This window comes from Catharus ustulatus, chromosome 13 (assembly GCF_009819885.2).
Source record: "Catharus ustulatus isolate bCatUst1 chromosome 13, bCatUst1.pri.v2, whole genome shotgun sequence".
Lineage (NCBI taxonomy): Eukaryota > Metazoa > Chordata > Aves > Passeriformes > Turdidae > Catharus > Catharus ustulatus.
Window position 1 is genome coordinate 9376841 of NC_046233.1, and position 15769 is coordinate 9392609.

The window sequence follows — 15769 nt, forward strand, 5'->3', positions numbered from 1 at the left end:
GTCCTCTGGGATGCACAGCCCGTCCTCTGGGATGCACAGCCCACCCTCCGGGATGCACAGCCCATCCTGCGGGATGCACAGCCCATTCTCTGGGATGCACAGCCCATCCTGCGGGATGCAGGCGTGGTGCCGCTCCCTGTGGCCGAGCCTCCGTGCACTCGCTGTGCTCTCAGCGCTGGACACAGGGGCAGGGTCGGGGTTCCACAGCTCACTGTGACTTCGGTCCAGGGGTGCAGGATCGGGGGGTTCTCCCCAAGCCGACAGCATCGGCTCCCGGAGGCCTCAGGCTGTCTGGCAGCAGGTGATGGTGGATGCGGGGAAAGGCAAAGGTCAGGGATTCTGCCCTTCCACATTTTGCATTAGTTTTGCCTTTCTTCTTATGGGCCTCAAGGCAGGTACTCACAGTCCAACCCACCCGTAGTGTTCAGGTGTTCAAGAGTGATTAGAGTAAGCAGACATAATGACAGAGCACTTTTTGAAGCCATTCTCTTATTATCAGGTTCTTACACTGGGTTAATAAGCTAAATCCTCTGGGACACATCCCCATCAAAGGTCAAGATGATGCCAGGGGTATGCCAGCCTTGCTTTGTCCTCAGGGAGGGAGGGATGGATGGATGGATGGATGGATGGATGGATGGATGGATGGATGGATGGATGGATGGATGGGTGAAGGATGTGCAGGATTCTTGGGCAGCTGAAGTTGTGCAGCACAACCAATAGGTGGAAGCCTTAAACCGGCAGAGCCGGAGCCAGCGTCATTCCAGAGCGATACAACACACCCGGGCTGGAACCCACTCGGGTCAGACACACACCAGGAGCTGCACCCCAGCCTGGGGCCCCTGACACCACCAGGAGAGGAAAGATCCGTGCCCAAAGGCGGGGCAGGAAAGCCCCACAGTCCTCCTGGAGCAGTGCCTCCGCTGCTGCCAGCACCAAGCACCTGGGGAGCATCTGCCCCTCTCCTGTCCAGATGCACGAGCCAAGCACAGCCTGTTCCCAGCCCCTCCCTGAGCCCCAGCACCGCTGGGATCAGATGAGCTGCACGGGTGACGGCCAAGTTTATCTGTCATCAGAGACAGGGATGAATTTGCATCATGTACAGACTTTAATTTCCGATGATTGTATCTGTTTTTTCCCCATTCTCTGAAGCAGACAAGCCATTTTGCAGAACGTGAGGATGGGGTTTTCCTCCCGGAGTATTTGGAGTTGCCTGGGATAACAGACTGTCCTGCACAGCCTTCTCTGCTTCCAACAGCCCCTGAACAGCTCCTAGCAGGCAGTTCACAGGGTTATCCGTGCCCTCGGGTCACGCCAGGGGAGCAGAAGTGAGGAGCACGGGCAGGATAAGGACACAGCCTGTCCTGTGCTGGCCACCTGAAGGATGAAACCCTGGATCCAAAACTCAACACCACCAATCAACAGGTTTTCCCTAAACAAGGAAAAATCCCCACACAAGCTGTGTAACACTTCTAAGAACTTCGAAAGGCAGAACTGAAATGAAACCCTGAAACAGCCATCACAGAGGAATCCCCGAAGAGGTGTAGTATTTTATCCCAGCTTATCCTCCCATGCTCTTAGCACACACCTGATGGCACTGAGGGAAACCTCTGCCATAAATCGATCCCTAAATCTGCTGCAACAACAGCGGTTAATCCCAAGCGCTGAATCATCCCTACCCGTGGCAGCCGCGAGAAATAACACAGCAGACACAACAGCCCTGCCGAGCTGCCAGCATAAATATGCCAACTATTTTAAGCCCCTCAAAGGATCTAGATTCACTCATAAACCGAACTGAAAACACCCCAAGAGCTGTAAAGGTGGCTCCACAGGGTAAACCAGAGCACAGCATCAACTACAGCCCCCAAAACAACCAGCCCCATTCAGACAGGAAACTCTTCCTACCCCTTCTCAACACACATTATAAATCTGGTTTAAAGCCAAATAAAGGAAATTTATGTTTCAGCATGCTACAGGCAGTTAAAACTAGCTCTGAATCCACCACAGAGCAGTTACTAAGGTACATCACTGTTTTCAAGAAATAGGGAGAGCTGAAAGTGCAACTCCTGTGCAGGGACCTTCAGTAGCAGCCAGTGCTTTGAAGAGCCATTCCTGCCAAAGTCACTGTGTCCTGATAAATGAATTTGAGGGTCTTTTTAATATCCAGACACTGAGAAGCAGGGAATAAATATGGATTCATGAGTCAAATTGAAGTTGCTAATTTCTTTTAAAGAATCTGAAAAGGACAGTGGGTGCAGGGACAGCAATCTCCAAATGAGGTTTTGCAGTGCCGTAGCATTTTGAAAGCTGTGCTACTGCAGGGACAGGCACCTACCTGGCTGGTCTGCACTGTGCTGCATCCCCAGAGTCTTCACCAGACACAAGCCTGACCTGCCTGGACTCCCAGGATGCAGCTTCAGGTAACCTGGGCTCACCTGGGGTCACAGTAGGAACCAACGCTGCAGCAGCAAACAAGCAGCCTGGGGTGTCTGTGGAAGCAAAGTTTGCAAAATCCAGTGCTGCAACAGGAGCCAAGAGCCAGGATGCAGACAAGCAGCAGAGGGACAATCTTCCTTTATTTTTGGGGGGTCATTTGGGCAAAGCACCAAAGGAGTATCTAGGAAAGATGCCACAGGCAAGGACCTGCGGGTGCCCGGCCGCAGCTGGGCGAATCCGCATCCTGTGACATCTTGCCCTGTCAAGTGCAATTACTGTAATCTTCCACAGCCTCTCAAAATACGGATCCCGGCTTAGAAACCGGGCATCCACAGCATGAAAGCTGCCTTTGTGCCCGGGCAGAGCCTGGGTGCGAGCCAGCCGTTAGGTGCATGAAGAAAATGAGTTCTCCACGTGCTGGAAGAAGGGAGGAAAAGCAAGCTTTCCCACCCGAGCCCGCCGCAGCCGGGCTGGATTTCACGCACGTCTCCCCAGAGCAGGCACGGAGGGGCTGGGAGCAGCAGGGCCCCCGGCAGTGACAGCCCGCGGACAGCAGCACCGCAGCGCAGCCGGCACAGCCGACCATGGGCGCGTCTCACGGCAAAAAGGTACCGGGGTTCCTCGGGGCTGAGTGAGCTGTGGTGGAGAAGGGACCATCAGCTCACGTGGGGCTCGCTTCGCCCCGCGTGCTGAGGCGGCTGATGGCAGCGAGGGATTAGGGCGAGGGACCCGCTCCTGGGCGTGGGTGCCACTCATCAGGGCCGGATTAAGTAATTCCATCTAATGGGCTCAGCGTCGGGGCTTTCAGGACAGCAAGGAGGGGATCAGAGCATTGCAAGCATTGCATTAGGACAGATAAAGTTTGGTTCTGTGGGGAGAAATGTCAGATTTGTTCTGAGTGCATCCAGCAGCCTCTGGGATGTCTCCTGGAGATGAAGTGCAGAGCAAGCCCTGAGTATTTCTTGGCCTGGGAATTGGTGCCAGCTCCCTCCCAGGACAGGGAGGAGCTGGGCCAAGTCCCACAGCACCAACATGTATCCCTGTCCTCCAATTCCGCTGGGGAGAGCGGGCAAACTGCCCCAAATGGAAACAGTTTTATGGAGTCAGCCCTGCAGAGATGGCTGGAGATGGTTGTGCTGAGGATGTTGTTGGATGTCAGTTTGCTTCCATGGCTGATGACATCAGTGCCTAGAGATGCACCATCCCTGCTCAGCTCAATGCCCTGTCTGGATAAGGCTTCCACAGCTCATCTCCCAGCTCTAGGAGAAACACACCTGAGCACCACACTAGGTCAATAACTTCCCCTGGAATGGGGACAGCAGTCACCCTTTGCCCCAGCAGGGACCTTTCATGCTCAGCTGAGCATCTCTGTGGCCTTCAGAGACTTTCTACCAAAACCAGAGCTAGACACTCTTGCAGGGCAAATATGTGCAAAAGCAACCCACTGGCCAATGTGATCAACACCCAGACGGAAAATCAGAGCTGAAGTGGGACTGGTAGACATTCATCTACTTTTCTGGACTTCTGACAAGTGCCAGGTACAGGAGGTGCTGCTGCCAGGCAGCCCAGTGCTGCTCCAGCACCCATCCCAGCTACCTAAACCATGCTGGCTCCAGCACACACGGGATCCATGGTTGTTCCTGTGGCTCAGGGCTACAACACAGCCAGGAGGAGCCATGCTCTGCCCACAGCTAATCCCCAGGCCCCTGCTCACGTGGCCCTGACCTTCAGGCCCCGGCGCATTTGTAGAGGCATTACTGGAAACAGGGAAATAAGCTGGTTAGGTCAGGCTTGGCCCAGAGCCACCCAGTTAAGCCCTGCTGCATACAAAGCAGCCCATGCCAGCCTCCTGACCACCAGACCAGACTGCTTTTGGACAGCTTTCCCCACTGTTCCCTCTCTCTGAAACACCACGATCCCACCACAGCCCGGCACTGAATGGCCTGGCTTTGAAACACTGCCGGGAGCTCGGGTTCTCCAGCTTCTTGGCAGCTCCTAAAAGCTGAGACAGTTTTACTTTCATTGGTACCAAAAGGTCAGAGATGTCACTTTCATTTCAGCCTCCCAAATGTTGCCTGGGTTGACAAAAGCCTGTGCCACTGCCCAGCTGGCACCAGGCAGGGATGTCTGACTGGCAGCTCCTGGGTCAGCACTTTACCCTCAGGTTGACGCTGATGGAAGATGAAAACAAGACAACTCTTTCTGCTGCCCTTCCAGGGTGGGCATGAACAGCAGGATCCAGCTCTCCTGACAAGCAGGATGAGCCCAGGTGGCAGGAAAGCTCCCCTTCCCCCAGCCCTTGCAGAACCAGGGCTCAGGGACCTGAGGCACAGCTCAGGGCACGGGGAACTGACAGATCTGAACCCATCTATCAGCAACAGCCCAGAGAGGACCCAGAGGGGGCACAGAGCAGGGCTCAGCACCCCTCACCAGCACAGCCTGCATTAGCAGTCTCAGCTGCACCTCTTTTAAACTTAGTCCAGAGCAGCACTCCAAGGGGATTACAGTAGTGGATTGTGGAGTGCAAGGCAATCCCCAGCTCCACAACAAAAGGGACCGGAAGGGCTGCCAGCGTGGCTCCAAGGACATTTTTATTTTAAAAGGCTGCATCTAGTCCCAAAAACCTGTTCTCATATCACCACTGTTCTGTGGGCCCAAGCCAACAGCAGGGCTACAGCAAGACAGACTTTTGCCGGGGTGCCCTTCTCTTGAAGGGAAGGCAAGGACTTTGCCACAGGCTGGTTTGTGGATGCTGCAGAGCTGATTCTCTGATGAGCTGGTGATTCCTCTGCTCTGCAGGGCTTCGGCCCCACTGGTGTGGCTGACATCCCTCAGCAAACATCCTTCAAACAATCTGCAAGCACAGCCTCACCAGCAACAGATCCTCAGGGTGCCAGGGCAGATGCTCCAGACCCTCTGGCAGTGGAGGAGGTTGTTCCCAGGCACCTCCACCTCTTTTCTCCACGTTTCCTCAAGGCAGAGTTTGCATAGTGGCTGTTTCCCCAGGGAAAGTTCTCTGTCCCCAAATTCCCAAGAGTGTCAGTTTACACTAATGTCAGATGAGCCCGGATTAGCCCTGCTGCTGAGCGGGGAGCTTTGCTCTGTGGCTGGTTTAGAACAACAAGAGGCAGCACGCCAGTGCCAGGGAGAGAGGCTTTGCTTGTTCAGGCAAACCACAGTACCTGGCTGCCCATGCTGAAAACAGGGCTTTGAGAACATCCTTTAAAACTCCTCCATCTGAGTGGGGCAGGACAAGCATTTCTGGGAGCTGCTGGTGGGATTTCCCCACAAGCACGACTCACCCCACTAGTGAGGGATCCCCACATTCTGGCCAGATAAGTGTTTTAGCCTGAGCCACAGAAAGACAAAGAGGTCTGAAACAGCCAGCACCCTGTGACACCCCAAGGAAGACCCATGGTCCAGCAGCCCCTCTGACGTGGGAGGAAATATTACTCCAAGGCAGTGAGCTGGGACACCTCTGCTACATCACTCTCCACAGAGCAGCAGGCACAGTGGGATTTTCCTGGCTCTCTCTGACAAGTGTTTCAGAAAGCTGGTAGCCAGGGCCCCTGCCAGCTGTTTGAAAGTGTCCCTGTGCCTGTGCAGCACAAGATCCCTCCAAGGGACCCTGCCTGCTCTGACACTGCAGCCCCTTAGGCTGACCCCCCTTATCAGCCAGGGCTGTCCCCCTGTCAGCAAGAGAGGCTGCAAGTGCCAAAGTCCCTGAACAGAACAAGTCCCACCAACAGTCACAGAATGCCAATGGCTGTTTGGTGGCACTGGCCCCGGGAGCAAATCCAAAAACCAGATGGCAACCAGGAACCACAATGTTTCAGTGTCCTTGAGCATTGTGTTTCTTGGAGAGAAGGGTTTGCATGTGCTGCCTGCAACAAGCCTTGCTTAGAGGGGCAAGGATGAGAGCTACTGAGGCACACCAGTAAAGTCCCAGAGTGCCTCAGGGGTGGGGGCAGTAGTGATAAAAAGTCCATTTCTGGGCAAAATTAACACACACCCAGAAAATAACAGCTCTGCATCATGAGACAGCAAACATCTCTAAGTCCTCTCAACTGTCTGACACAGCACAGTCCAGAGTGGGGGAGACGGGAGCACACATAGTCCCAAAACCTCCACAGAAGCCCTCTAGGTGACTTTATCCTGCCTCTTGCCTTCTTCAACCCTTTAAGGTCCCACATGTGGTGATACATGGGGACTCTAAGTGGAGACACTGCTCTGGGCTTTTGTAGCTTTTGAAGTGCATGACATGCTGTAGCATCCCAGCCTTCGGAAGCCAAACTCATTACAGTGGGGATGCTCTAGCTTCTAGAATGAAATCACAGCTTTATTTCTTACTTGTCCATCCACCTAGACAGCACCAGTAAACCAGCTCCAACACCTAACACAACCCACTCCCAGCCTCCTAACAGGCTGGCATTCTGGTCCTGAGAGAGCTCAAATGGGCTCAGTGAGACAGGGAGCTAATCTGGACCCAGCTAGCCCAGGCTGAAACTCTGCCTTCATGCATGACAAGCGTCATAAGGGTTTGATCCATGGGTGAGGGTGCTGGGCAGGACACAGAGTGTGCTGCCAGCCCCTCCAGGGCTAGGGCAGAGGTTATCCAGCATTGGCTAATGCTGCCTGCAGCACTGGGTTGCAAGGGAGTCATGGAGAGGGCTCAGACTGAAGGGAGATGCATGATGTGCTCATGGAGAGACCAATAACAACAATGCATGGGGAATGCTGCAGCTGCTGGCTCTGGGATGGCTCAGCAGTCCTCAAATCAAAATGGATTAGAGTAATTAAAGGCTTCACTGGTCCGCTCTGCTCCTGGAGGGGGCTTAAGTGGCATCTGCTACCTCCTCCTGAACCCTGCCTTAACAGGGATGCTTCATGTCCTCCTTCACTGCCCCCTCCCTTTGCAGCCCGTGGTGGCATTTGCAGCCTGGCAGGTGGCATCTCATCCCAGACAGCAGCCAAACTTCCCCCCTTTCAGCCCCTTTCTTTGGGGTCTCCTCTGCACAGGACCCAGCTGTCCACGGGGATCAGACCATCCCGCTCTGCTCTGACCATTTGCTGCCAGCAGTGCCTGAGGCTGGTGAGGCATTTTTGCCCTTGCTTTTCACAAACTCCATTTGTCCAAGGTAAGGACCAATTCAAGTGACCCTGGGCAGGTAAACAGCCCCACAAGGTGGTGTCATAAGAGCAAATTTCTGATGGCAGCCCTATCCTTGGACCCTAACATATGGTCCCTAGCTGTGAAATGGAGTGATGATGCCACTGCAGCCTGGCAGCTCTAGGACAGCATGACACTGTGCCAGAAATAAACACTGTCCCTATTAATCATGTGGCATAAGCCTCACTTTTCGCAAAACAACATTCTTCAAGGCACTTTAGAGTGTCTTAATGGTCTCTCTGCAGCATGACAACAATTCACTCCAAAGCTGTTGGAGCCCTTTTGTGCCAGTGACTGATGTTCTTCCTGTGCAATCAGCAGCATCCCCAGAAATAGTGGAGCAGTCTTTCATATCAGCAGTGGTGTCACATCTCCAGCACAGGGCAAGAATAAGCTCCTGAGACAGGTAAAAAATGGTTTATCCATTAGCTGCTGCTGACAACATTGAGGTGGGTGATACAGTGAACAGGGCTACAATTTGGCTTTGCCCTGGTATGCAGAGCTGGTGTGTGCTCTGCACTTGGCAAGGGACCAGATTAAAAAGCACTGAACTGCAAGCAAGGATTTCTTTAGGGACCAAGGCAGAACAGCAGGTTCATCGGTGTGTGCACTGCCCTGCTTTGTGCCAAGAGCCTCTTCGTGCCCTTCTCAGTGGGATGTCAGGCTTCACAGTCAGCTTGAATGCTGACAAATGAGCCTTGTGCACCAGCTGCTGTGGGGCTGAGCCCTGCCACTGATTGCTCATTAATCTGCAGGAGATTTTCTGCTGAGGTCTGGTGTGTCACATCCCACCTCCCCAGCGTGTGCTGGGAGCAGTGTTTGCTCAGCCATGTGGGAGCCAAGGGGCTCCCTGCCCTAGGGCTGGCAGCTCCAGCAAGCCTCCATCCCCTTGCTGCTGCCTCCCTGCTTTAGTTGGGGTTTTTGTCCTTTTTTGCTGACAGTCAGTGAAATGGGACTGGATTTGCTGCCAGCTTTCACACCACAGGAGGGCTGTGCTTCCTTCTGGGACCATGGGGATTTGGGAGTGGGAATGACTTTGGTAAAAAAGACAGGCAGGGGTCAGCACTGCACTCATCTGTGTCAAATTATGTGTTCTTTATTAATAAAATAACACCAAGCACCATTTGAAGCATTTACAATTTTCTACTCAAGTAGGCAGCAAAGTGGCTGTACCTGGCTGGTACTTCCAGACACTGGCACAGGAGTGGCACAGGAGCTGAGGAGTGTCAGCCTGACCCCACAGGCAGATCAAGAACCTGATCCCCTTTTCTAAGCCTAAATTTACAAATTCCTGTGGTCAAAATATCCTTGAGGCTGCTGGCTGCTCTTGTGAGAGTGACCACATGCATCTGCCCTCAGCCACTTCAGCCCAAGAAAGGCTGCAGACTTGTAGAGGTCAAAAGATCAGTGATGAAATCTTACACCAATAACTTGATATTTCTTAGAGTCCTTTGCAATATGATAGTGAAATCAGCTATGGCTGTGGCCAGGGACCAGGAGTAATACAAGCTCAGCTTCGTTTGAAAGCCCAGCTCCCTCTGGGCAGGTGTGCATGGAGGGCTGGACACAGGCACAGGACAGGAGTGCTGGGGGTGGGCTGAGGCACGCACTGGATGCCGTGGTGGCTCCAATACCCCTTCTCATGACAAAGATTTTATAGCTGCTGGCCCTGGAATGCTGGGATGTGCCTGAACACCGACTCCTGGGTGCCTGCCAGTCCCGATTGCAAAACCTGCCAATACAGCAGTGTCCCATAATGAGCTGGGAGCACAGGAATGTGCACAGTCAAGCTACCTGCCAAGGAGTAACCCTCCCAAACCCAGCACCGCTCTGCCTCTGCAAGAGACAGGAACATGCAGCTTCACTGTGACCACCACCAGCTCCAGAGGGAGCAGGCTGCCTTTCCTAGCCCTCAAGAAATTTGGAAATTCATCCAAACTGCAGTGCTTCCTTTGGCCAATCCCTTCAGGGAATTAGCAGTGGTATGAGGCATTGGGTTGTGCTGCTGATTTTCTCTGTGTTTCTCCTTACCAAGAACATGGTGTCATCCCAGCAAACATGTGCCCCAGCTTGCTGAATCTAATAAGCCTCAACTCCTCACATGGCAGGATTTTGCAGCAAAACAATCGAGCTGACAGATTTTTGTGCATTGACATCACAGATGGGAAAAAGTCTTACTAATCCTCCGAAGTTCCTTCCAGTGGATGATTTCATTGATGTCTCTGGATCAGTCCCAGCTGCTGCAAGTGAGCACAGATAGACTGAAATACAGCAATAACACAGGAGATTTGGGCAACAGCTCAGATGGCATCTCAGAGTCCAGGGGCATATACGAGATGTTTTCATACAGAGCACTCAGAAGAGCAAAAGGTATTTGGGGCTAATCAAAAGTAATGGTAGAGAACAGTTTAGTTAACCTCTAAATCACATGTTTTGTGATTTCATCACACACAGAAATGCTTGCTTAAATCTCCCAGCCATCAATGAACCTTGTTTCAGGTCATGACAACTCCTTTCAGAGTCTCTGGGTTCATCAATAAAGCCATTTTAATCAATGGATGATCAATCATTGAACACCAATGTCAGGAGCTGCTACAGCTCCTTAAGGATAAAGTACCTTTCTCTGAATCCATCTACTCCTACATAGGCTGAGCAACATCTAACCCTGCTAATGTCTCACTCCCAAACCAGACCCGTGGGAGTCACATCAGCCTGAGTGGCATTTTGTCCACTTTTATACCTCTTTATCACCCTGATCTGATTGCAGCAATTTCTTACCTAATTCATTAGCTCACACTTTGTCTGCAGTGCTATACAGATGCTCTGATACTGCACCTTAATGGCACCTGTATTGATCTGAACCTGCCTGAAGCCATTCTCATCACCCTTTCCTTTCTCTGACCATACTGATGGCTCTTTTCCCTGCTTTCTCAGAGCACAGAGTCCAAAATTACTGTCAGTTGTGCTACAAGTAAACATTACAGCACCCACACGTGGGAAAAATAACACTGATTAATGGTTTCTACAAGGTGGCTGGCTTTAAGATCCAGTAGGACCATTGCACTCCCCCCGTGGGGAGCCAGGGAGGAGGATAGTGGTTAGAGCAGGTGTTCAAAGCAGCCCATGTCTCCAGACATTTGCTGCAGGAGCTCTTTGCTGTGCATCAAGGCCAGGAGCAGTCCTGCCAGGACATAGTGACACTCAGGATGTTTGAGAGTAACACAGAACAGTGCATGTAACTAGTACAACAGTGCATGGAACTACTTACTATTTATACTTTGTGTTGCTCTGTGGGATTTAACCCACTTAATCACCAGGCTAATTCCAGCTGAAGCAGTGGGTGTCCTCACTGACATGGTCAGAACAGCACGGGGATCCCAGGCAGGAGGAGTTTGGCTGCTCCCATCAGCAGTGTCTGCAGGACTGTCCTGCTCAGCTGCTCAGGGACACTGTGTTACATCTGATACTAGATTTTATTACTATTTCTTACTCCTGGCAAGATGCAGTCACACTGCACACAGAAGTGGTTTTCACATGGAAATGGAAGGGTTTGGGAAATAGCAGGCATTTTCTGCCCATTTACTGCAACACAAACTCCTCATCTGAGCCCTCCCTGTAACAAATTAAGCCCTCTGACTGTAATACCTGTTCCTTAGCTGACAGAGTGCCAGAACCTGCTTTGTCCCACAGGGAGAAGGCAAAAGTCTTCATCACCTGGGCAATCATTAACTGCCCCAGTGAGCAGTGGAGGTGCAAGGAGAAGCTCTCCTGCTCTGCAAATACACTAATGGCTCAAGTGGAGATTAGCAGGAGTGTGTAACCAACCTGTGCCAAGAGGTACCAGGGACCCAGCATGGTCTGATCAGCCTACACATCCCCTGCCTTTGGCTTTGCCACCACCAAGGTCACCACCACGGTGCAACCAGCATCACTTCTGAGGCTGTACTGGAATTGCACGGAGTTTGTGCTGGGAGCTGGTGCCACAGGGTTGGGAGGGAAGGCTGGGCTGCTCAGCCAGTTCCTACACCACAAGCAGAACCTCAGCCCACATCAAGAATTAACTCAGCAGAGCAAATGTTTAACCAACCTCCAGGGCCTCCCTGCAGCAGGAGGTGAAGTGCCTTAGAGTCCAGCCCCAGTGCCTTCAGCAAAGTTTTGCCACAGACTGGGAGCCTGACAAGACTGGCAGTGATGCTGCTGTCCCAACCCCGAGCTGAGAGTGGAGATTTAATAAAGATCCAGGCAGAGCTGTGTGCTCTGTCACTCACAGCTGCACCCAGGCTCCTCAGGGGCACACAGCATTATCTCACTGTCACTGCACTCTGTCCGTGGGCAGCACTGCACACTCACAGAGGGCCAGTGTTGGTGTTGGGAACTTGACACATCTGGGGTTTTTTAATACACAGGAGACATGTCCACACGAGAAAGCTCCTGGTGCCACAGGAATTGGCTAAAGAGATGACAGCCAGCAGCCAACATCACTAACACAGCAACTCAGCAGCTAAAAGTCTGATTTAGCTGCTCTAATGAACAGCCCTGGTAACAAGAACCCGGCTGTGGGCTCCTCCAGAACCATTTTCCTGTTCCCAGTACTCATTAATAACCATACAGCCACCCACCAGTGACACTCCAGGCACACGTTCAGTACAGCAATATTTTCTCTTTATGTGCACATTGAACGAGAAAACCATGTCATTCCCCCATCACAGCAGAGCACAAGTGCCAAGGGATGAGCCCTCTGTGCCACACATGTCAGAGAGCTGCACCAGAGCTGCTCCACATCTATCCCAGAGCCATGCCAGAACTGCCTGGGTCTTCTGCCAGCTGCTGACTCAGGGACCCCTGGGCTCACTCCTCTGGGGTGATACCCCCACAAAGACCCTCTCTGCAAGCCCCTGCAGCATTCCAGCAACACGGAGCCATACTGTGTGCAGGAGATGCAATGGGTGATGCTGGAATGAGCTCCCCATGTCACCTTCTCCTAGGACATGAAGCACTTCTGAGACACACAGGGCAGCTGGTGAATGACACAACTTCTTGCCTGCAGGAGCCACTCCAGATAAATCTCACCCAGCAATCAACTACCCTCACAAAGTAACCTTCAGGGAGCTACAGGGGCAACACAAAGGCTTTTTGTTAATCTCAAAGACACAGGAGCACAGGGGGAGGTTGCTTACTAATTTAGATAGCAAAGAGAACTGTTCTGCAAGGAGCTCCCAGAAAAAGAGCTGTGCCATGAAAAGTCCCTTGGTTCAGGACAGCACCCTACAAACCCAATTCCTCCTCATCTCTGCAGGAGAGGAGCCCAGATGTGCAGCTGGGGTGCACCAGGGTGCATCAGAAATATATCCAGAAAATTTAGCTGGCCTTTTTCTGATTTTGTTCAGCCAAAAGCAAGTGTTGATGGATCACAGCCCTTTTCCCATTCCCACATCCACAAGCCATAACCACGCTTCCTTAGGAACTCCAAACAGGTTTAGATTGATGCTCTCTTCCCCCTTCGACAGATCTCCAGTGAACTCACAGACTGCAACTCGTTCAAAGGGAATAGCACAGATGTGTATCCATTTCCTTTTCCATTCAAATTGAGCCAAATGTATTTTTGGAGTGTACAGTGAGCAGCCAGACCATGGGACAATGCATGATGTGCAGCGAGTCTGCTGGGCCATGAAAATCTTGTGGGCCACACATGGGCTGTGAGGTGACAGCTTGAAAAACTGCACAACCTCCCCAGCTAAAGGCCTCTCCTTTGCCACAGCCTTGGTTTAGGTGCAAAAGCTGTGTGGGGTCTTCTAAACCCTGCCTGTGAGTAATCCATGGCTGGAAGGTCGGGCTGACCATGCTCACAGGCACACAGACACACACCACCCACACTGGAATAAGGATCTGCTCTGCCTCTCCTCTCCTGCATCTGAGGCCCCATGTCAATTAAACTGAACAACTCCTGCTCAGGAGATTAAAAATAATAATAATTTTTTTTGGTCTCTGGTAGCAAAGGACCAGCAACTTTTCCTGTGTTTTATTTCCTGTGATAGAGCAATACCTGTAAAGTCTTTTCTAATTTCTCTCTGGTCTTTTCTTCCAGAAAGAATATTCCCTTCAGTCCAAGGGTCCAGGTGGAAGCAAGAAGCCAGGCAGTGGCAGTTCAGGTGAGTGCCAGCAGCCCATGCTGACCCTCAAAGAGCTTTGGAGGCAAACTAGGAGGGACTGAGGATTCTGCTCACATCTGGTACTGCTGAGCCCTTGGCTGGGAAACATGGCTGGGATGAGGGAAAATGTTGGGATGTGGAGAGGTGCAAACTGTGGAAAGGTGAAAGGAAGTCAAAGAGCACCCCTGTGTCCGTGAGAACCTGGCTTCTGTCTCCAGTGCTTCACAGGGCCAGGAGTGCCAGGCCAGGACATGGCCTGGACCATGCACCCTTGGGTGCTGCAGAGTGTGACCACCCAGTGGTGCCCCTCCAGCTTTCCCTATTCCATTCTTTTGCGTGGAAATGGTTTTGCTTCATCCCTGACCCTCCTGGGACTGGGACAATGCAGGCTGGCACTGGGCAGAACTGGACCATAGAACCCACTGAAAAGCCAAAAGGAGTTGCTGGAGTGGTTTAACCCCTTCTTCTCCCCCACCTTTTCAGCCTTTGGTTTCCCAGGCTGTGGCAATTCAGGGACAGCCAACATGGCACAGCCACAGTGATGATGGGGACACAAGAAGCCCAGTTCAGGCAGGGGCTGATCCCAGCAGCAGAAGACCTGGGGCAGCAATGCTGTGGCATCACACAAGCTCTGATGCCACCAGGACACCCGTGGCCTTGTGTAGGGGCTGCTTCTCCCTCTGGCAGCCCTTACCCCTGGGGTGCAGCAGTTGGAGGATGACAGGGTGTTGCAACATGCCAGGGAATAATCACGATAGCTCGAGCGGTTGCCCTGGTGCCGGCTTGGCTGTTGCAGTGGTTGCTAAAGAGAGTGGGCGTGCGGCTTCCTCTGGGGCGATCTGATTTCTCCAGGAGCGTGGTTAAGGCACGTTGAGGAGGAATCGTCCTCCGTGGAGCAGGGACACGACCTCGCCACCAGCAGCAGTGGCTGTGCCGAGCCTGGGCACTCACAGAGCTGCTTGCTCTGAGGAGAAAAAGCGATTAGCTTGTTCATCCATCCTGGGAAAACATCACCAGGCAGCAAAGAGCGAAGGGAAGAAGTTTTGAGGGCGGCAGAGGGACCGGCACTGAAGAGCGAGCCAGGCCGGCAGCTGCTGGCAGCGGAGCCCGGCGCCCGGCGAGGTCCGTGCGGGTGGCAGCAGCAGCAGCAGGGAGGGAGCGCCGGGCAGAGCCACCTCCACGTGATCCTCGTCCCTGCTGCCACCGCAGGGACCTGCCAGGAGCCTGGCACCTCCTGGCACCGGCCAAAAGTCACCCGGGCACGAGTGCAGGCGGGCGGCAGCCCCAGCACAGCCCCATGTCGTGGGGCACAGGGCAGCACCTGCCCCCCGGGCTCCCCAGGGCCTCGCTGCGGAAATCAGGTAAGCCCAGGGTCCCCATCCTGCCCAGGGTTCCCATCCTGCCCAGGTCCCCATCCTGCCCAGTCCCCAGACCAGGGATCCCCACTTCCCTGGGGCTCCCTGCTGCAGGACCGGCTGCTTCATCCCCTGGGGTTGCTCGGCGCTGCATACACAGGTGACTTGGGACCCGGTTTTATTTTATTTGAGATATCGTGTTACTTTAATACTTCAGTAGCTGGTTGAGAGCTACTTCAGCCCTTCTGCTTCTGCCTTTCCATATCCTGCAAGAAATTCCCTTAGAATACCCATCTGCAATTCAAACGTTCTTCTTGGAGAGGCATTGGGCTGGATAGGGGGCTAATGCAATCCCTACAAATCGACATGGGAGGATATTTTCTGTATTTAACAAAATACCTTTGAACTAACTTTAAGCATTCATTACTGATTGATGTGCACTTCTGTCATTGGAATGCAAATGTACAGAGTAAATATTTAGTGAGGTATTAAAGCTAAGTTTATGATTGTCAAGAAGGACTGCTAAGCATCTGCCACTGTCTAACAAAACTAAGCCAGTGCTCCACATGCTGCTTGTAAAAGGCATGGGACGTCTTGGTGATTGCTAACAGACTAAGATTCCAGCCTTGCTATCTTTGCTTATCACAGTCCGAGGTAATTAA

The 15769-nt window shown here is 52.6% G+C and overlaps 1 protein-coding gene across 2 annotated transcripts in view; it reads left to right on the forward strand.

The window, feature by feature from the left end:
- Positions 1-2344: 2344 nt before the first annotated feature.
- Positions 2345-15769, forward strand: part of FAM107A (family with sequence similarity 107 member A) — a 28612-nt gene continuing 15187 nt past the window's right edge. Inside the window, exons 1-2 of one of the 2 annotated variants that reach the window (XM_033071595.2) lie at positions 2345-3041; positions 13689-13752. In XM_033071595.2, the coding sequence (XP_032927486.1) occupies positions 3018-3041; positions 13689-13752 (88 nt within the window). In that variant the 5' untranslated portion in view covers positions 2345-3017. Of the gene's footprint in view, positions 3042-13688; positions 13753-14560; positions 15114-15769 lie in introns of those variants that run through there. The other variant, XM_033071596.1, reaches the window with a different exon arrangement.